Source organism: Chiloscyllium plagiosum, unplaced genomic scaffold, assembly GCF_037043375.1.
Source record: "Chiloscyllium plagiosum isolate Xiang-an unplaced genomic scaffold, Cpla_swu_hap1 HiC_scaffold_34, whole genome shotgun sequence".
Taxonomy (NCBI): Eukaryota; Metazoa; Chordata; class Chondrichthyes; order Orectolobiformes; family Hemiscylliidae; genus Chiloscyllium; species Chiloscyllium plagiosum.
The window spans coordinates 48255464-48277423 of record NW_028270172.1 but is presented as its reverse complement, the minus strand read 5'-3'; the positions used below and the strand labels follow the sequence as shown (position 1 = coordinate 48277423).

General features: G+C 42.1%; 1 protein-coding gene across 3 annotated transcripts in view; it reads right to left on the bottom strand.

Moving 5' to 3' along the window:
* ranbp9 (RAN binding protein 9) overlaps positions 1-21960 on the bottom strand; it is a 98620-nt gene that overhangs the window by 8538 nt on the left and 68122 nt on the right. For all 3 annotated transcript variants that reach the window (XM_043719041.2, XM_087978658.1, XM_043719042.2), the window contains 3 exons: positions 12101-12251; positions 8257-8378; positions 4057-4208 (listed from right to left, as the gene is read on the bottom strand). In XM_043719041.2, the coding sequence (XP_043574976.1) occupies positions 4057-4208; positions 8257-8378; positions 12101-12251 (425 nt within the window). The remainder of the gene's footprint in view (positions 1-4056; positions 4209-8256; positions 8379-12100; positions 12252-21960) is intronic.

Here is a 21960-nt window from a genome sequence, read left to right as displayed (position 1 = left end):
GTTCACATTCTTGGTTGCTCTTTTGTTCTCATCAAATTTGTTTGAGCATTTGCTGGCTACTGGGTTTTCAAAGCCACGTGAAACCATAAGAACACAAGATAGAGGAGCAGAATGAGGCCATTCAGCCCATCGAGTTTGCTCCACCATTTGATCATGGCTGATATGTTCTCACCCTATGCTCCTGCCTTCTTCCTGTAACTCTTGATCCCCTTTCTAATCAAGAGTATTGATTATCTATCTATCTATCCCCAATGAGTGCCACAGATTCACCACCCTCTGGCTGAAGAAATCCTTCCTTATTTCCGTTCTAAAGTGTTGTTCCTTCACTGAGGTTGTGGCCCTCAGCTCCTAGTCTCTCCTACTAGTGGAATCATCTCCATGCCCACTCTATCTAGGCCTGTTATTACTCTGTACGTTTCAATGAGAACCCCCCTCCCTCAATCCTTTTAAACTTCATTGCATACAGACCCAGAATCCTCAACCACTCCATGTGACAAGCCCTTCATCCCATGGATCATTCTTGGGAACCGCTTTTGGATCCCCTTCAAGACCAGTATGCCCTTCCTTGGATACGGGGCTCAAAACTGCTCACAAATTTTCAAGTGCAGTCTGACCAGAGCCTTTTACAGCCTCAACAGTACATCTCCGCTCTTATATTCTAGCCTTCTTGAAATGACATGTATGAGCATTCATTTCAAGGCAGCTAACCCTGCATTTATCTTCCTAATTGCCAAATGAATTTGCACATTAACTTTAAGAGAATCCTGAATTAGGACTCCCAAGTTCATTTGTGCTTCAGATTTCTGAAGCTTTTCCCAATTTAGAAAGTAATGTATGCCTCTATTCTTTGAAGTGCATAACCTCACACTGTATTCCATTGCCTATTGCTTTGCCATTCTCCAAGCCCATCAAGTCCTTGTGCAGTATCCCTGCTTTCTCAACACTACTTGTCCCTTCACCTATCTTTGTGTCATTTCTATTACGCTATCATAGGTAATCTAAATAGATTCCTTTCTCTTTTTGGGTTCTGCCATGTGTTCAGAAAGGTCAATGAAATTATCTACCAAATGTCTCATGAACAGCTGCACAATGATGGTGTATTCCTGGACCAGTCACTGCCTTGGAACTGGCTGAATTCCTTTTGCTGCCTCAGGTTATGTCGAGGTGATGATATGTGTGCATACTCAAAAGTGAAAAGTAATGATTGTGCATAAATTCTCAATGCTCTTACACGCTGTTTTGCATTGTTGCTTGTAATATAGATACTTTCCAATTAACCGGAACAGACATGTTATCACACACTTCTAGAGCAGGTGGGACTTGAACCCAGGCCTCCTGGGCTATAGGCAGAGTCACTGTCACGGCACCAGAACCCATTCCTTGTGGTATACTTTTAACATTGAGTATTATTCTACATGGACTACAGTTTCACATCTGTAGGCTGCAATTTCTATTTCTTTTAGCAATGGTACTCGATCTGCTAAGACAGTGTCACGCCCCTGTATCAAGGTTAAAATTAATAAGATGCCCATTGATAAAAAGGTTAGTTGAACTTCAGTCAGCTAAAATCAACAAATTCTCCCAGGAATGCATCAGACATCTTTTCTAACGGTAGCTGGTACAATATGGTTTTTTGCTGCTTTGAAACTATCATATTTTTGCACACCTTCTGCAAGTGTCCTGAAGTTTTACAGATCCAGATTTCTTCTGTCACAGCATTGCTTGCACCTGTGAAGCATTTGCTTATTGTCATAACACTGAGTGACTGTTAGTATCTGCTGTTTGTCTTACTGTTTGTATTGGCATGACACAGGAGACTTTAGTGAGTTTATACTTTATAGATGTACGTATTCTGTTGCTCTCCTGTGGTAAAATTGTTCTTCTCAGGACATGACTGCAATTCTTCTTTGTTTCTGTTTTTAGCACAATTTAAATACTTTCCTCCTAAATCAAATTTTCTTTGGACGGTAATAAATCTGATACTCGTCAATAATTCTGCCCATGAGAATTCTAATTTCACAGCTTTATTGTCAGTAATTTTCTTACTAATCTCGAGACATTATTAATGAAATGGTTTATGGATTGCTCAGGATGATGAATCCTTCTGTTAAACCTTGCTCTTCCAAAAATTTTGTTTGTTCTGAGATTAAAGTAACTGTTGAAAGCTTGAAGTTCTTCAAACATGGCCATGCCTTCTTTCATATTTTGGGTGGCCAGTAACATCCCGAGCTGTTGGTCCTATTGACTACAAGAGTGTATGTATTTGTTCAGCTCATGATTTAATATTTAACTTCGAAGCAATTTAGTATCTTAAGAACCGCTTCCTTCAAATAGTCCAATTTTGTGTTCTGTTTGACCTGTCTCTAACGTTAAATCTTTGTGGGGTCTCTACTCATCCTGACATGTCGCCTTAATGGGAATGCTCAATCTTCCAATAAAGCTGTTGTGAATTTTACAATATCGAGATGTTGCTTCATATCAGGCTTTAAAGCTTCCCTCCATCATAAGGTTTTTTTTCTGCGGGGGGGGGGGGGGGAAAAGGAGCGGAGAGAAGAGAGATGTTTGCTGATAATAGTATCATGCTCAGCACCAATCACAATTCCTCAGATAGTGCATCAGTCCATGCTCATGTGCAACAAGGTCTGGACAATATCCTGCCTTGGGCTGGCAAGTGACACAATAATATTCATGCCATACAAAATGTTACCCAATGACCATCTCCTCCAAGATATTCATTTTCCAACATTAAATGTCAATGTGTTATTGACTGAATTCTTAAACTACCAACTTTCAGGGGATTAGCACTGACCAGAAACTGAATTAGACTCACCATATAAATATAGTGGCAACAAAGCCAGGTCAGACGTTCGAAAATGTACAACTAGCAACTCACCTCCTGACTCAATAAAAATCTCAAATCAGGAGGGTGATGAAATATACTCCACTTGCCTGAATAAGTGCAGCTCCAGCAAGTTAACAAGCTTGATACCATCCACAACAAAGCAGCCTGTTTGATTTAACACCACATCCACTCCCCATCACCACCAGTATTCAGTAGCAGCAGTCTGTACTGTTTACAAGATGCACAGCAGAAATTCACCAAGAATCCTTAGACTGCACCTTTCAAACTCCTTGATTACTTCCAACGAGGACGACAAGGGCAGCAAATTATGGGAATACCACCACCTATAAGTTCCCTTCCAAGTCACTCACCATCCTGACTTGAAAATATTGCCATTCCTTCAGTGCTGCTTGATCAAAATCCTGGAATTTCCTCCCTTAAGGGCATTATGGGTCTATCTAAAGCACATGGTTCAAGAAGGCAGCTTACCATTATCTTCTCAAGGGCAACAAATGCTGGCCAAGCCAGTGGCTTAGCCAATTCACCCTGACCTGCTCATCTTAGTACTGTGGGAGGAAATCAGAGCACCCGGAGGAAACCCACGGGGAGAATGGGCAAACTCCACACAGGCAGTCATCCAAGGTTGGAACTGAACCTGGATCCCTGGTGCTCTGAGGCAGCAGTGCTAACCACTGAGCCACCATGTGGCCCCTCCACCTCTTTTGTGGAGGTCATTCCAGTTTTAGTAACCCTCCCCATCAAAATATTTTTAATCCTGCCTTTGCTCTTTTAACAATTAAAAATTATGTTATGCCTTCTAGCAAGTTCTGATATTTGGGATTCCTACACCAGAGAAATATGAACAAGATAATGGGATGCTCACAAGTTTACATTCCTCTTGTCCAAAACATTTACTAAACTCTACACTTAGCTTTCTGTCTTTTAACCAACTTTCTATCTCTGCTTCCGTTTAATGTCCTGTGCCTTCAGTGTATAACCAGGCTTCCTATGTGGCACTAACATGTCAGCCTAGATTAAAGGTTTAAATCCTGGAACAAGATTTACATACAATACCTAAAATGTCTGAGGAGACAAGATTACTACTGATGGAGTCAAACTGATTTGTGTTTTGCCTTGGGAGGTGTGTTTTTAAAATTAAATTTTCATTAACGTACAAATTCTAAGCCCAGCCCAAATTTGTATTACTTTGGTACCTGTAACATTTTTTTATTGGCTGTGTTTTTGCCACATTCTCTTCTCAGCTGCTCACTCACGGTTTGCAGTTCACGCCCAAAATGAATCATGCGTTCGATCGCTGCCTGGCTGCCACCACAAAGCTGGCGTCGTGATTGAGTCAAGTCTATTTCTGTCAAGAATCCATGAAAAAACATCAAGCTAATTTGTTACGTTAAAACAGGATAGCAGTCAGATGAGGAATAAAATTGAAAGCAACCTGAATCAGAAATAAAAGTTCTAAAGGTTATTGAGCACATCAGAAACATTTGGTTGGCAAGTCTAACCACGTAAACTAAAAGCTGAAGTCTTATCTATATTCATTCTTTTACTAAATAGATGAATGGATAGGCTAAAAACGTAGATAGTTTTTTTTTTAAAACTTTGGCTCATGTAAACTGCAGCTAGTCATGTGGACTTGCTCGACACATAACCTACAAAGATTGCCCAGGATTTAGTTTGCCATTGAAGTGATAATAGGACCAAGAGTGGACCATTCAGCCACTAACTTGAACATGCCTGATGTGTATATTAACTCCATTTATTAACATTGTTAGGTAAGTGATATGGAACCAAAGACCTTTGATTTGTCGTTGTCATTCTTGTTTTACAATTAAAAAAGATACTGCTGTAACTAATTGTCCCTTTCATGTTACTTTTCATTATATACTAGAAAATCAGCATCCAAACTATTAGGCAAGAAAACACTTGGCAAGAAAAGTTAGAAGTAATGGTTTAAAAAAGGAGTCTAATAAATATCATGGTTCATCTGCACCCAGAAAATTAATAGGGTCACTCACTTGTCATTGGTGATAAAATTATTACAAACTAGTGAATATTTAAATATGAATTGTAACAATTCCAAAAAAACACAGACAGTTCAAAATATTTAACAAAGTAATAGACTGAAACAGCAATATGAAACCCCTGAAAAGCGTAAAATAAAACATATGGACATGCTTCAGTACACATGTAGAGCATGAAACACACAGGGACTCTAAATGGCAATAGAACATCCTTTGTTTAACAGATGTACAATATCAGAGAAACCATGTTTGGCCTGAAATTGTGCATGAGGTATGGTAGTTTGGGGTGGGGGTCAAGAGTTGGAGTACAAGAACAAGTGGAGAGAATGACTTCCTCTCTTTCGTACCTTGCCTGTTCTTGGGTGGCCTTCCGATGCATGTAACTTCTCACAACAGTTGCTGGCATAACAAATAAAGCTACAAATAAAGATTCTGAATGAAAAAGGGACCTAGCCATTTCAAAAAGTTTTAAAAAAAAGTATTTGTGGAAGTCATGTGATCCAATGTAATGTAGTCTGATATCAATTGATCAGACAACATCTCATGGACAAATATTGTATGACATATTGCAGAACCTGTCAGTTTACTGGGGGTGAGTGCATATAGGTTCAGACCTTTATGTGAAAGCTGCCCAATGAAGAGCTTGTCGATGCAGTCTGCACATGTGCAAATCTTAAAGACCTTTCTAAAAACAAACACCATATCCTGGCATAAATCAACTGAGGACACATCACAAACACCACTGGCAGAACACCTGATGCTAAAACTTCAAGGGTACTTCCAACCAAAGATGGTAGTTCTGCTCCACCACTTTAGGTACTGATGCATGAATAGCCTCCTTTCCATAGGCAAGCATTTTAAACACCAGCAAAGGTTAATACTTTGGAGAGAGGAGGTCCAGGCCTGATCTAAAGAACACTTCATGACCGTCCCAAAACCATGCTGATTTATAAAACCAGTTGGAGGACAGCATTTTAAGGAGGATGTGAAGGCATTAAAGATGGTGCAGAAAAAAATTCAGGAAAATTGTTACAGGGATGAGGAACTTCAGTTATAAAGATGGATTCAACAAGCTGGGACTGTTCTCGGAGAAGGGAAAGTGGAGATTTGATAGAGGTATTGAAAATCATGAGTGAACTGGATTAGATTAGATTACTTACAGTGTGGAAACAGGCACTTCAGCCCAACAAGTCCACATCGACCCGCCAAAGCGCAACCCACCCATATCCATTCCCCTACATTTACCCCTGCATCTAACACTACAGGCAATTTAGCGTTGCCAATTCACCTAACCTGCACATTTTTGGACTGTGGGAGGAAACCAGAGCACCCGGAGGAAACCCACGCAGACACGGGGAGAATGTGCAAACTCCACACAGTCAGTTGCCTGAGGCGGGAATTGAACCCGGGTCTCTGGCGCTGTGAGGCAGAAGTGCTAACCACTGTGCCACCGTGCCGCCCACGGATAGAGAAAGAGAAATTATTTCCATTGGTGGAAGGACCAGGAACCAGAGGCCACAGATTCAAGGTAAATCAACACAAGAATTAGTGGCAATAGAAAGAAGGAACAAAGCTTACATATACCAAATGATAAGGGATCTGGCATATGCTATTGAGTGCGCTGAGGCAAATTCACTCTGTTTTCAAACTGAAATTGAAAAAAGGGAAATGACAGTAGATACACTGGATTTGCAGATAGCCAGCACAGACAAAATTGGCTGAGGGATCTTCAACTGCACTATTACCATTCTCTGATCCTATTCCATGATTTGGCTAGAAATCACCTGGGGGTACTGTAACCTTACAAGAGCCACGCTGTCCAATCTAGAAGGACAACAAAATAGATTCCTGGATATTCCCCTGTCAAAAGAAGGGGACTTTGAAAATGGTAGTGAAGTGGGAAACTAATTAAACAGGAGAACTAAATGCATCCTGTTCTCAGGGCTCTAGAAATATACAGATGAGGGAAAAAAGTAAACTCCTCAGGAAATACATGCAGGATCTCCAGTGTACTACATGTACATGATAGTTTTGATAATAAGGACGCTTTAGAAAATCCCCTGAGCACCCCAAATTCTCAGCGTTTCATCATATTTTAGTAAAGCAAATAAGATTATTAAACCAAATTCAGCAATGGATTGAAACGATCCTTTTCAAGAGTCCTTGTTGAGTTGATTGTGAAAGTTGTAAGCAGAATAAAGTTAAACCTTCTCAACAAAAACCAAAAGAACTGCAGATATTGTAAATCAGAAACAAAAACAGAAATTGGTAAAAAAGCTGAGCAGGTCTGAGTAAGGGTCACTAAACCCAAAACATTAACTCTGATTTCTCTCCACAGATGCTGCCAGGCCTGCTCAGCTGTTCCAATAATTTCTGTTTTTGTTAATCCTTCTCAAACTGGCTGCTGAGTGGCTGATAATTCACCTCAGCAAAAGACTAAATCTTTAGAATCACAGTAGCAGTGTAAAGTGGTGGGGCAAGTGAAAGACAAACGAAAACACACTTAGAGGCCAAAGTAAAACATGTCTCTTTCTGTAAATTATTTGCAGAAGTGGTTCGTCCCGAGCAGCGCCGTGACGCGGGACTCCGTGCTCTACGGCCTGTTCCCCGGGACGCACACTGAGACGAACATCAACTGTGCCTGGAGGATCATCAACTCGGTGAAGGACGCTGTCTGGGTGGTCCAAAACCTGCTGATCTTCCAGCTGAAGGAGTTGACCCCGACTGAGTGTTGCAGACTGGCACATTCCAAGGTCCAGGACTACGTGTTGAGGGACGCGCTGAAGCTTGGGGCAGCTGCCGCCAAGGCGCGGTGGGGAAAGACCACTGTGTAAAGTCTGCCTGCCTAAGAAGAACAGGGGGCCCATGCAGTCATTTGGGCTCTGCTGACGCCTCAGCTAATTATATGGGCATATGATTGAAAAATGTACAGACCTGTATAAAAATGATAAATTCTGATCTCTGTATGTACATGTTTACATATGTATGGCATGACCAACTGTACAGACCATCAAATTAGTTTATGAATAAAGTATATTTTTGAAATAAAAAAAAATTTGACTTGATTGTGAAGTGACAAGTGATAGTATTTTATTAGACATCTTCCATTTTAACTTTTAAAAATGATTTGTGCTTACTCTCATCCTTGCATGCATTCTCAGTCAGCAATGCAGCATGCTGCACACAATTCATCAGTGATCTCAATAAGCAAACTCAAAAATAGGACAAAAAAAAATGCTAGGAATCTACAAATCAGCTAACTTGTAACAAGGGAAGGTAAAACCAACTTTCTGGATGCAACCTTTTTTCAGGGTACAGTATCTGCACTCAATAAACAGATTGTCTTTTCTCATTTATAGAGTTAAATATTCATACCCATATCAGTATCATTTTCATCCATTTCATGGTCATGCTTCGAACTGCCATTAAGGAGGCCATTGGATGATGAGTCTGCCACCCCATTGGTGTAGTGCTCAGTCTCCATATCTATATCGGTGCTACAGAACAAGATAAATAGAAGAAATGACAAAGCAATCAAATCTACAAAGAAAATTGCAGTTTTTAAAACAATTGCCCTCAAACTAGTGTGAAATAATTTTAAACAGCATTACACTAACAACCATACAAAACTCTAGAAACTGGTTATTTCCCCAGTGCTCCATGAAATATTTTTAACTCAATTCTTTTCCCTTCCCCAACACGTATGGAAGATTAATTTCTTCTCAAGCACACAAAGCTTTCTTCAAGGAGCAGACAAAATAAAAACTGATTTATTCAGATTTCACTCCTTCAGGGATTCCAGCTGACTTTGGAAACACACCACATAAGTGGCTTCATGGCAGTGTGCGAATCTATCATGCAGTATAAGGGAAGGCATTTTTAACAAAAAAGCTCTTCATTCCTCTCCTCCATGCACAAGGAGGCAAAAAATAATCCCTAACATTTTTAAAATTCATTCTTAGGATGAATACATTGCCCAGCCCCAAATGACCTTAAGAAGGAGCTACATCCTTAAAATGGTGTAGATATAGTCACTGTTCAAAACAAAAGGGAGAGGGGGGGGGGGGAAGAGCGAGAGAGAAAAAGAGAGAAAGAGCGAGAGAGAGAGAGAGCGAGCGCGCGAGAGAGCGCGCGAGAGAGAGCGCGCGTGAGAGCGCGCGTGAGAGCGCGCGTGAGAGCGCGCGTGAGAGCGCGCGTGAGAGAGCGCGAGAGAGAGCGCGAGAGAGAGCGCGAGAGAGAGCGCGAGAGAGAGCGCGAGAGAGAGCGCGAGAGAGAGCGCGAGAGAGAGCGCGAGAGAGAGCGCGAGAGAGAAAAAGACAGCAAGAGAGAAAAAGACAGCAAGAGAGAAAAAGACAGCAAGAGAGAAAAAGACAGCAAGAGAGAAAAAGACAGCAAGAGAGAAAAAGACAGCAAGAGAGAAAAAGACAGCAAGAGAGAAAAAGAGAGAGGGAGGGGGAGCGAGGGAGGGGGAGCGAGCGCGCGAGAGGGGGAGCGAGCGCGCGAGAGGGGGAGCGAGCGCGCGAGAGGGGGAGCGAGCGCGCGAGAGGGGGAGCGAGCGCGCGAGAGGGGGAGCGAGCGCGCGAGAGGGGGAGCGAGCGCGCGAGAGGGGGAGCGAGCGCGCGAGAGGGGGAGCGAGCGCGCGAGAGGGGGAGCGAGCGCGCGAGAGGGGGAGCGAGCGCGCGAGAGGGAGAGCGAGCGCGCGAGAGGGAGAGCGAGCGCGCGAGAGGGAGAGCGAGCGCGCGAGAGGGAGAGCGAGCGCGAGAGAGGGAGAGCGAGCGCGAGAGAGGGAGAGCGAGCGCGAGAGAGGGAGAGCGAGCGCGAGAGAGGGAGAGCGAGCGCGAGAGAGGGAGAGCGAGCGCGAGAGAGGGAGAGCGAGCGCGAGAGAGGGAGAGCGAGCGCGAGAGAGGGAGAGCGAGCGCGAGAGAGGGAGAGCGAGCGCGAGAGAGGGAGAGCGAGCGCGAGAGAGGGAGAGCGAGCGCGAGAGGGAGAGCGAGCGCGAGAGGGAGAGCGAGCGCGAGAGAGAGAGCGAGCGCGAGAGGGAGAGCGAGCGCGCGAGAGAGTGCGAGAGAGAGAGCGCGCGCGAGAGAGAGAGAGAGCGCGAAGGAGAGAGAGGGAGCAGAGAGAGAGCGAGAAAAGGAAAGAAAGAAATGCAGGATTCTAATTCAGTATCAGTGAAACAATGGCGATATTGTTAAAGGTCAGGGAGCAGTGTGTGTCCTGCAGGAAATGTGAAGGCGGTGGTGATGTTTCCTTGCACTTACTGTCTGTGACCTACATTTTAGAGATTCTGGGTTTGAAAGGTGCTTTTAATGAAAGCAGAGAAATGAGTACTGAATGTATCTTGCAGATGGTACACACTGCTGAGTGGTGCAGGAAGTAGATACTTAGATCACCAGTGGGTTTGTTTTGACTTACATAGTGTAATGTTTCTTGGCTGATATTGGAGCAGCAATTAGCCAGGCAAAAAAAGCACCTTAAATCAAACTCTTGACTTGTGCCTTATAGATGTAGGCAAGCTTCAGGGAATCAGATGAATGATTTTCTATCCTGCTTTTGTCACTCGAGTATATACATGGCTGATCAGTTCAACTTCTGGTAACTGGTAATCTCAGAATGTTGATGGTAGGGATTTGGTGGTGTTGGTGTTATTGAATAGCATAGGAGGTGGTTGGATTCTCTTCTGCTGGAGTATGTCTTGCCCTCTACTGTTTTGGTGTGTGTTACTTGGCACACATTAACCCAAAAAGCTTATACTGCCCAGGTCTTGCTGCATGCAACCATGGAATGATTGAGTGTGAGAATTTGTAAACAGTGAAATCCTGAGTGAACACACCCATCTCTGATCTTATGTTGGAGGGAAGGTCATTGACAAAGCAGCTGAAGATGGCTGGACATAAAATATTGCCCTGTAGAACAAGTCGCAATGTCCTTGAGCATAGATTGGTCAACACCAACAACCATCTCCTTTGTGCTTGATAAGACTAATCAATGGAAGTATCACCAATCACATGGGATAGCCCAACTAAATATTGGGGAGTGAATTATTGAAATGCAAGTGCTGCTTGATAGTATTATCCATCACCTTAATGGCAATGGAGTATACTAATGTAGTGGTAATTAGCTGGATTGGATTAGCTATGCTTTCCAACAATGGGATGTATCTCACCAATTTACCACAACATCAGTGGATGCCTGTGCTGTAGCTCTACTGGAACAACTGAGCTATGGGATTAGCAAGGTCAAGAGCACAAGCCTTCTGTAGTACAGCAGACATTGTATACAGCAAAGGTTCTGACAATGCCTTCAGTTGTTTCTCAAAGATATGAAAACTGAATCAAACTGGCTGAACGTGGGCCTTAATGTGGGGACCTCAGGACGGATCAGCTACTTGCTACGTTTTGCTGAAATTCTTCAGCTTTTTCACTCAACATTGTCTTTTGCAATCATGTACTGGGCTCCAACATCATTGAGGATCAGGATTTTTTTTGTTTGTTTTTTTTTTACAGCCCCTTCCTCCACCAACTTTCAAGACTAGACATAGCAGGACTGCAGAGCTTTAATCTGATCCACTGGTCATGGGATTGCTTAGCTCTATCCATAATTGCCATTTCCATTGTTGAGCAATTAATGCAGTCCTGTGTTGTAGCTTCACCAGGTTGCCATCTTATTTTCAGCTATGCCTGGTACTATTCCAACAGTCCAAAGTAAACCAAGATTAGGCTTGATCACAGTGCTGGAGTGAAGAATGCGCTGAACCAGAAAGTTACAGATTGTGGTTGAATACAATTCTACTGCTGCGTTCCACACAGCCCCATGGATAACCAGTTTTGTGCTGCTATATCTGTTCCAAAAGTATTTGATTTAGTATTGTGGGAGTGCAACACAACATGATAAGAACGTTAACAACTTCTGTGTTTTACAGCACTAACAAAACTAAATTGTGTAAGGCATTTTGTCATCCACATCAGTTCCACAAGCTGATATATTTTAACAGTCATCTTCAGTACTATAAATTATTACAAAACAGTCATGTTTTAACTATACAAACCTGCCAGCTGTGATACTGTCTAATTATTCAAAAATATAACTGTGATCAGAAGCAAATATTTTAAGACTAGGGCAGGATGGAATGTGAAAAATATGTTAGGTGTTCAAGTCAACATGCCAGCCCAACAAATAAGAAAAACAAATTGAAGAAAAGTTAAACCAAAACACTTACTTGTCTCTGCTACAGCTGTTTGATTGTTGAGATCTTGCAGCATTTAAACTATTTAGTTCTGATGTATTTAAACACAAGGCTGAGTGCTTGTGACTGCTAGATTGATGCCCTTTATTTGATATTATACCATTGCTACAATTATTTTCATAACCTGCCAAAATATGAAAAACATTAAACCCATATGTGTCAGCTCAATTACATTAGTTCAGAAGTATAAAAGTTGTAAAACACAATAAAAAAAGAGCTATGAGTAGATTGAAAACTTGACTACAATCATCTTGAAATCTTTGACAAACACAAAGCACAGCATTACTTTACACAAACACACATTGTCAAAGCTTTCAAGAAAAGCCAGAAAACACCTAATGAGAAACAACTTTAATTTTGATGCTTTACTGAAAGCCACTATGAAGCATAATCTTCCAGATGCTCTGCTTTACATTAAAAATTGTAAACTCAGAGTTCAATACGGAGACACTGAAATGATTAATATTACACAAATAACTGCCTAACTGTAAAAAAGCAAAATGTTGTTATTGCTGGAAATTGGAATTGAAAGCAAACAATGTCAGAAACACTGAACAAGTCTGGCTGCATCTATGGAGGCAGAACCAGAGACAATGTTTCAGATTAATGGTCATCCATTGGTCTACTTGTAATGTGGCCAAGGATTGGCCATCCACTTGTAGAATGAGTGCAATTTAATTGCTTTGGTGAGGGGACCTGGATCAAAAGTTGATTTATAGAACATAGAACAATACAGCACAGAACAGGCCCTTCGGCCCACAATGTTGTGCCGAATATTTGTCCTAGCTTAAGCACCAATCCATGTACCTATCCAATTGCCGCTTAAAGATTGCCTATGATTCTGACTCTGCCACTCCCACAGGCAGCGCATTCCATGCCCCCACCACTCTCTGGGTAAAGAACCTACCCCTGACATCCCCCCCTATACCTTCCACCCTTCACCTTAAATTTATGTCCCCTTGTAACACTCTGTTGCACCCGGGGAAAAAGTTTCTGACTGTCTACTCTATCTATTCCTCTGATCATCTTATAAACCCCTCATCCTTCGCCGTTCCAACGAGAAAAGGCCTAGCACTCTCAACCTATCCTCGTACGACCTATTCTCCATTCCAGGCAACATCCTGGTAAATCTTCTCTGCACCCTCTCCAAAGCTTCCACATCTTTCCTAACGTGAGGCGACCAGAATTGCACACAGTACTCCAAATGTGGCCTAACCAAGGTCCTGTACAGCTGCAACATCACTTCACGACTCTTGAATTCAATCCCTCTGCTAATGAACGCTAATACACCATAGGCTTTCTTACAAGCTCTATCCACCTGAGTGGCAACTTTCAAAGATCTATGAACATAGACCCCAAGATCCCTCTGCTCCTCCACCTTACTAAGAACCCTACCGTTAACCCTGTATTCCGCATTCTTATTTGTCCTTCCAAAATGGACAACCTCACACTTGACAGGGTTGAACTCCATCTGCCACTCCTCAGCCCAGCTCTGCATCATATCTAAGTCCCTTTGCAGCCGACGACAGCCCTCCTCACTATCCACAACTCCACCAATCTTCGTATCATCTGCAAACTTACTGACCCACCCTTCGACTCCCTCATCCAAGTCATTAATAAAAATTACAAACAGCAGAGGACCCAGAACTGATCCCTGCGGAACTCCACTTGTAACTGGGCTCCAGGCTGAATATTTACCATCTACCACCACTCTCTGACTTCGACCGGTTAGCCAGTTTTCTATCCAAATGGCCAAATTTCTCTCTATCCCATGCCTTCCTCTATCCCGCATAAGCCTACCATGGGGAACCTTATCAAATGCCTTACTAAAATCCATGTACACTACATCCACTGCTCTACCCTCATCCACATGCTTGGTCACCTCGTCAAAGAATTCAATAAGACTTGTAAGGCAAGACCTACCCTTCACAAATCCGTGCTGGCTGTCCCTAATCAAGCAATGTCTTTCCAGATACTCATAAATCCTATCCCTCAGTACGTATGGTTTGATGGCACTGTTGTTACATCACTGGACAGCAAACAAGCAAATTAGACTAATGATATATACACCTGATTTTAAATCCCATCATGGCAGCCTGTGAAGTTAAATTACCAAACAAAATAAACCTGGACTAAAAGACTAGCATCAGTACTGGTGATTATGCAACTGTTGATCTGCGATAAAAACATATCTGGTTCAGCAATGTCCTTTCAGCAAGCTGTCCTTAGCTGGTCTGGCCTACATATATTCCATACTCACATTTACATAGCTGACTGTTAACTATCCTTTGAAGTGACTACCAAGTACTAAAGAAACTCATCATTAGTATATCTAGGGATGGGAAATAAATACTGGCCTTGGCAACAATGCCCAAATTATATGATCAAATATAATTGTAATTATTCAAATATAGCAAACCTAATATTAACTGGCACCCACAGGACCAGGAGGGTGCTGGTTGATTAAATATTCCGGTTGATCAAGAGGTCCACGTAATCAATGTAAAAACACACACTAAGTAATAGAAACATAATGCAGGGGCGTACACATCAAAGTTAAACTTTATTTACAGCATAAGTCACTTAAATAATACAACTTTGCCTTCAATAAAAACTCTATAAAGATCACCCCTCAGCCTCTGACTCTCCAGATAACACAGCCCCAGTCTATTCAACCTCTCTCTATAGCTCACCTGAACAAAATGTCTGACATTCCTGGTTTTGACTGCCAAGGCTCCCAAATTGGGGTTGTTAATCCAATCAGGGAATTCATATTCTCTGAGGTCCACCTGGCTGACCGACTACAGCCCTCCCCCTCTGAGTCCAAGGACATAGGGCAGTTCTCAACAACCCCCAACCACATAACTGTGGGTCTGGAGTCACATGTAGGCCAGACCAGGTAAGGCTGGCAGATTTCCTACACTAAAAGGACATGAGTCAGAGAGTTATAGAGATGTACAGCATGGAAACAGACCCCTCGGTCCAACCCATCCATGCCGACCAGATATCCCAACCCAATCTAGTCCCACCTGCCAGCACCCGGCCCATATCCCTCCAAACCCTTCCTATTCATATACCCATCCAAATGCCTTTTAAATGTTGTAGCTGTACCAGCCTCCACCACATCCTCTGGCAGCTCAATCCATACCCATACCACCCTATGGGTGAAAACGTTGCCCCTTAGGTCTCTTTTATATTTTTCCCCTCTCACCCCAAAACTATGCCCTCTAGTTCTGCACTCCCCGATCCCAAGGAAAAGTCTATTTACCCTATCCATGCCCCTCATAATTTTGTAAACCTCTATAAGGTCACCCCTCAGCCTCCGACATTCCAGGGAAAATAGCCCCAGCCTGTTCAGCCTCTCCCCATAACTCAAATCCTCCAACCCTGGCAACATCCTTGTAAATCCTTTCTGAACCCTTTCAAGTTTCACAACATCTTTCCGATAGGAAGGAGACCAGAATTGCACGCAATATTCCAACAGTGGCCTAACCAATGTCCTGTTCAGCCGCAACATGACCTTCCAACTCCTGTACTCAATACTCTGACCCATAAAGGAAAGCATACCAAACGCCATCTTCACTATCCTATCTATCTGTGACTCCACTTTCAAGGAGCTATGAACTTGCACTCCAAGGTCTCTTTGTTCACTCCCGAGGACCTTACCATTAAGTGCATACGTCCTGCTAAGATTTGCTTTCCCAAAATGCAGCACCTCGCATTTATCTGAATTAAACTCCATTTGCCACTTCTTGGCCCATTGGCCCATCTGGTCCAGATCCTGTTATAATCTAAGGTCTAAGGTAACCTTCTTCGCCGTCCACTACACCTCCAATTTTGGTGTCATCTGCAAACTTACTAACTATACCTCTCATGCTCCCATCCAAATCATTTATATAAATGAAGTAGAGGACCTTGTGGCACTCCACTGGTCACAGGCCTCCCACACCACTCTGTCTTCTACCTTTGAGCCAGTTCTGCATCCAAATGGAGAGTTCTCCCTGTATTCCATGAGATCTAACCTTGCTCACCAGTCTCTCATGGGGAACTTTGTCAAACGCCTTACTGAAGTCCATACAGATCACATCTACCGCTCTGCCCTCATCAATCCTCTTTGTTGCATCTTCAAAAAAACTCAATCAAGTTTGAGAGACATGATTTCCCACACACAAAGCCATGTTGACTATCCCTAATCAGTCCTTGCCTTTCAAAATACATGTACATCCTGTCCCTCAGGATTCTCTTCAACAACCTGCCTACCAACAACATCAGGCTCACTGGTCTATAGTTCCCTGGCTTGTCCTTCCCACCCTTCTTAAACAGTGGCACTACGTTAGCCAACCTCCAGTTCCGGCACCTCACCTGTGACTATCGATGATACAAATATCTCAGTAAGAGGTCCAGCAATCACTTCTCTAGCTTTCCACAGGAGTTCTAGGGTGCACCTGATCAGGTCCTGGTGATTTATCTACCTTCATCCATTACAAGACTTTCAGCACTTCCTCCTCTGTAATATGGACATTTTGCAAGGTGTCACCATCTATTTCCCTGCTTTCTATATCTTCCATATCCTTTTCCACATTAAATACGGATGCAAAATACTCGTTTAGTATCCCCCCCCCCCCATTTTTTTGTGGGTCCACACAAAGGCCACCTTGCTGATCTTTGAGGGGTCCTATTCTCTCTCTAGTTATCCTTTTATCCTTAATGTATTTGTAAAAACCCTTTGTATTCTCCTTAATTCTATTTGCCAAAGCTATTTCATGTTCCCTTTTTGCCTTGCTGATTTCCCTCTTAAGTACATTCCTACTGCCTTTATACTCTAAAGATTCACTCGATCTATCCTGTCTATACTTTACATATGCTTCCTTCTTTTTCTTAACCAAACCCTCAATTTCTTTAGTCATCCAACATTCCCTGTACCTACCAGCCTTTCCTTTCACCCTGACAGGAATAGACTTTCTCTGGATTCTTGTTATCTCATTTCTGAAGGCTTCCCATTTTCCAGCCGTCCCTTTACCTGCGGACATTTGCTTCTGAAAGTTCTTGCCTAATACCATCAAAATTGGCCTCTCTCTAATTTAGAACTTTTAGATCTGCTCTACCCTGTTCCATCATTATTTTAAATCTAATGGAATTATTGTCATTGGCACCAAAGTGCTCCCCCACTGACACCTCAGTCACCTGCCCTGCCTTATTTTCCAAGAGTAGGTCAAGTTTTCATCCCTTTTTTATTTCTCACATCCCACCCAAATACCTTCCCTGGATGTATTTCCAGGAATATCCTCCCTCAGCACAGCGGTAATGCTATCCCTTATCAAAAACGCCACTTCCCCCTCCTCTCTTGCCTCCCTTTCTAGCCTTCCTGTAGCATTTCTGTACTGGAACATTAAGCTGCCAGTCCTGCCCATCCCTGAGCCATGTCCCTGTAATTGCTATAATATCCCAGTCCCATGTTCTTAACCATGCCCGGAGTTCATCTGCCTTTCCTGTTAGGCCCCTTGCATTGAATTAAATGCAGTTTAATTTATTAGTCCAACTTGTCCCTGCCTGCCCTGACTGATTGATTTGCTTCTGTTCTCAACTGTACCAGTCTCAGATTGATCTCTTTCCTCACTATTTCCCTGGGTCCCACCACCACTCCCCCCACCCCCACCCACCTTACTAGTTTAAATCCTTCTGAGCAGCTCTAGCAAATCTCCCTGCCAGTATATTAGTGAACCAGATGGTTTTTTCCCCAACAATCAAAAATTGATTCATGGTCATCATTAGACCATTAATTCCAGATTTTTTATCACATTCAAATTCCAATATCTATCACGGCAGGATTCCTGGGTCTCTGGATTAAAAATTCTGGATTAGTAGTGATTAAAAAGTCCAGCAATAATACCAGTAGGCCATAGCCTCCTCTGGAGGGGTTTCTGATGCTGTCTTACAGCTCTCTCCCTCACTACCACCACCAGTCCCCCCCCCCCCCACCACAACCACCACCATCACCCCCCCCCCCCCCCCCCGCCCCCAGGTCTGGGAAGATCAGATTTAAACTGGTACGAACTCTTCTCCCTATCAGCAATTCTGCTGGAGTTATTCCTGGAGTTGCATGAGGGGATAGTCCTATAATCAAATAGGAACTGGGACAGTTTGGTATCAAGTGAAGCCGTAGGCGGCTTCTTTAAACCTGCCTTCAGAGCCTGGACTGCTCTTTCTGCCAGACCATTAATGATGTTTGGTATGGAGCTATCCTCATGCGGTGAATGCCATTCTACTTTAGGAAATAGTCAAAGTCTCTGCTGGTAAAAGATGGCCCATTATCTGTGGCCAAAACTTCTGGGAGTCCAGATATTTCAAAAGATGTGCGCAGTTTTTCTATCATCAGCCCTATGTTGACAAGTAAACTCTATGCTTGTCTTTGAGGGGGTGCCCACAATGACTCAATGTTGAACCTATGAAAGAACTTGTCTAGTTAACATGTAACCAAGTCCAGGGTTTACCTGACAAGGCAGAGATCATGATAATATAAGCAGCCTCCAGTATTTCAGGGACATAATTTTTGCCTGTTCAGTTAGAATGCCAGTTCATAAAGTTCCAGTTAAAATATCCTATTGATTTCAAGTATCTCAAATTATTGGATACAAACAGATCTTGGTGTTCAAATTTCAGACTTAGGAATACAAAAGATGCCCAAAGAATGCAAGGACAGTAGCAAGTAGGTAAAAGTTCATACAGACTTTTAAAACATAGTGGATAGGCAAAAATTGTAATACTACCCATTAAAAGGTGCTGCTGATGCACACACTCTAGAGCAATATTAGGTAAACAGGAGAAGCTGTTATCAAATGGAATCTGAGAGATACTGAGGAGATAGCTGTGAACAGGTGGGATAATATTGAACCTGCTTCTAAATGGCATAACCAGACATATGCAATATACATAAATCTAAACATTTTCAATCAACCAATGAAGTGAAATTGCATGGAATCGATAAGTAATTCACTCGCTCGCTCTCAGTCGAGTTCTGCCCCTATAACATATGTCCTTCTTACTATTACACTTAGTTACCACATCTTTGCAAATGGGGATTCCTTGTCCCACAAGCAAACTGGAATTCCCATTGGCAGCAACAAAATCTGACTATGGTTGTAATTAGCATTTGGTACTTCAAACGATTAAGGAAGGAGAATGGGGTAGTACTGGATGGCAGATTCAGTGCAGAGTGCCAGTGAATTGCTAGTATTAAGACAGGTTTGCATTGAGCTCTATGTAAATCCATCCTAAATTGCTTTGTACAAGACACATTTTAGGATTGATTGAGTGTATCGCATAACAGAAAATAGTTTCTTGGTCAATATATATAAAACAAAAACTAAAATAAAATACTGAAGAAACTCAAAGTCTATTTATTTCTCCACAGAAGCCGCCAGTCCTGCTTAGATGTCGCAACACTGTTTCCATTTCAGATCTACAGCATCAGCAATAATATGCTTTGACAAAACAAAAGAGCATTTTCCTGAATCAAGTTAAAATACAAGGTAAAGTTTCAAGCAAATCCCAAGAAGTAGCAAGCTCGAGCCTCAATTACTGAACAATAGCAAAAAGTGAAACTGTTGGCAAACTTGGGGGGACTTGTGAACTATTAAGCTCTGAATTAAGAACTAGGGCGTCAGCTGTGGCGCAGAGATGTTGAACTCAAAGATGTAGGTTCAAATCCATTGTATTCTTGTGTACAAAATCTAGGCTGTTATTCCAGCACAGCACAAAGGGTACAATGCATCGTCAGTGGTATGATTTCTCAGGTAAGACATTGGAATAAAGTCCCATCTGTGCTCGTTGGCACATATTAATAATTGCATGTATACCTATTTATGAACAGAAAGGTTTTGCTGGTGTTTTGGTCAATATTTACTTTTGTGAAACAACTAAAAACAGATGTTTGTGAGAGCTTACTACAGAAAAATTAGAAGTCTTTCATTGGCTGTAAAATGCTTTGCAGTATCCTTTGGTTGTGAAGGTGCAAATCTCTTTTTACCCAATTGGAATAGAGGGTCACACTCCTCATAACTGTAAAATAGTTTACAAAAAGTAAGTCACCCAATGAGCATATGATTCTTTCATTTTAAACTACCATTGAACAAAGCTGGACATTCTTAAAATACAGTAAATTCTCAATTCATGTTGTGCTATTTTAAGTCTTCCCATAACAACATCGTTGTTATAATGGGACAGTACGGAGTGCCGTGGTTTCTGTTTTAACGTAGCATTATGCTTGGCTGATGTAGTGTGATGTAGATTGATTTGGCCTGTTTTAGACTGGTCTTTATTGCTGACTCACTTTCCCTGACCCTCTTATTTGCAACTCCCCTTGCTCTCTCACTTGATCTCATCACCTCTCAGCCCACAACAGCTTTTACATTAGTGGAAAACCTGATACAACTTTAAAAGAAACATTAAGTATATGCATCAAAAATGTAATATAATACTAAATGGGGAATTACTGTTATTTGTTACAACAGATTGAACAGAATACTAAAATAAATAGGAGCAGTATTGGTGTTTATTCAGCAAGAAAGCAGAAATTGTTTTCATTTATAATCTGCATACAGACAGGACTGCTTTACAACCAATGAATTACTTTGGGAACACTAAAATTTAGAAGACTGGCCAAATATGACCAAGAATCATGTAATTGCAGCACTCACAATAAGATGTTGTGAAGTGCAAATGGGTGGAAATATTGGTTTTCCCTTTGTTTACCTTATATTATTGTCAAGATGTTGCTTTTACGAAAAAACAATGAGAGACTTCAGCATTTCAACATTCAATTGAGTTAATACATATAATACAGGATAAAGTCAACGCCAACAATGAAACATAATCTTGGTATATTACGTACATGAAAATCAAAGGACTACAACAAGATTGCTAAAATATTTTCTAATGGGACCCATTTTAAAACCACCATCTCTTTACAGATAGGCAATTATGAATTGGCAACAAAGGCTAGGCTTCCCAGGGATGCCAATGCAGGTATATAGTTTATATATATATAAAAACTTAACGTGGTCCCAGATACCAGAAAAGCAGCTCAATATTTTGTGTATGTATTCACTCATGGTCACCAACAAGCCTTTGTTCCTTGCTTTCAGTCAAACTCCCCATAATCCATAGTGACAGAAGATCCTCCCTGCTCCCCACACACATTGTGAACAGCTACTCTATGCTACTATAGTCCTCTTTTCAATCATCATCCCCAACTTACCCCCCATCCATCTGTTGCATCAACCCTACCATCCCTTAACTCACACTCTCCAGGCCATAGTCACTTAGTTCCCCCTCACTTACTAATGTCCTCTTTCCGCCCCCTCTCTCAGCCTCCATCCTATCCAACTCAGTCCCCTCTCATTCAAGCTGTCCCTTCCCATCTGCTGATGCCCTCTCCTCTTCCACATCCATATGCATATATTTCTCTATCTTGACTGCAGTGGAAAAGCAACTATAATGATAATGAGCCCCAGTACCCAGGCATCAATTCCCATTGTGCAATTCCACCTGCAATCCCAGCTACCAGGCTGGGGCAGTCTACTTATTCCAGAATTTAAATATCCTGACATAACTGGGTCTAATAATTTTCCAGGGCCAAGTGACTGATGACTCCCCAGAGACCAAAGATTCCTCAGCACTGACTGTTATTGAACTCTTACAGCATTTGGTTCAGCAGGGCAGTCTGAACTTACTGGTGTTGAGCATAATAAAGAATACAAAGTACACTTCGGGTTCCCAGTAAAAATGCTTTCTAGTCCCAGTATCATGTTTGAATTATATGGATTTTTACTAAA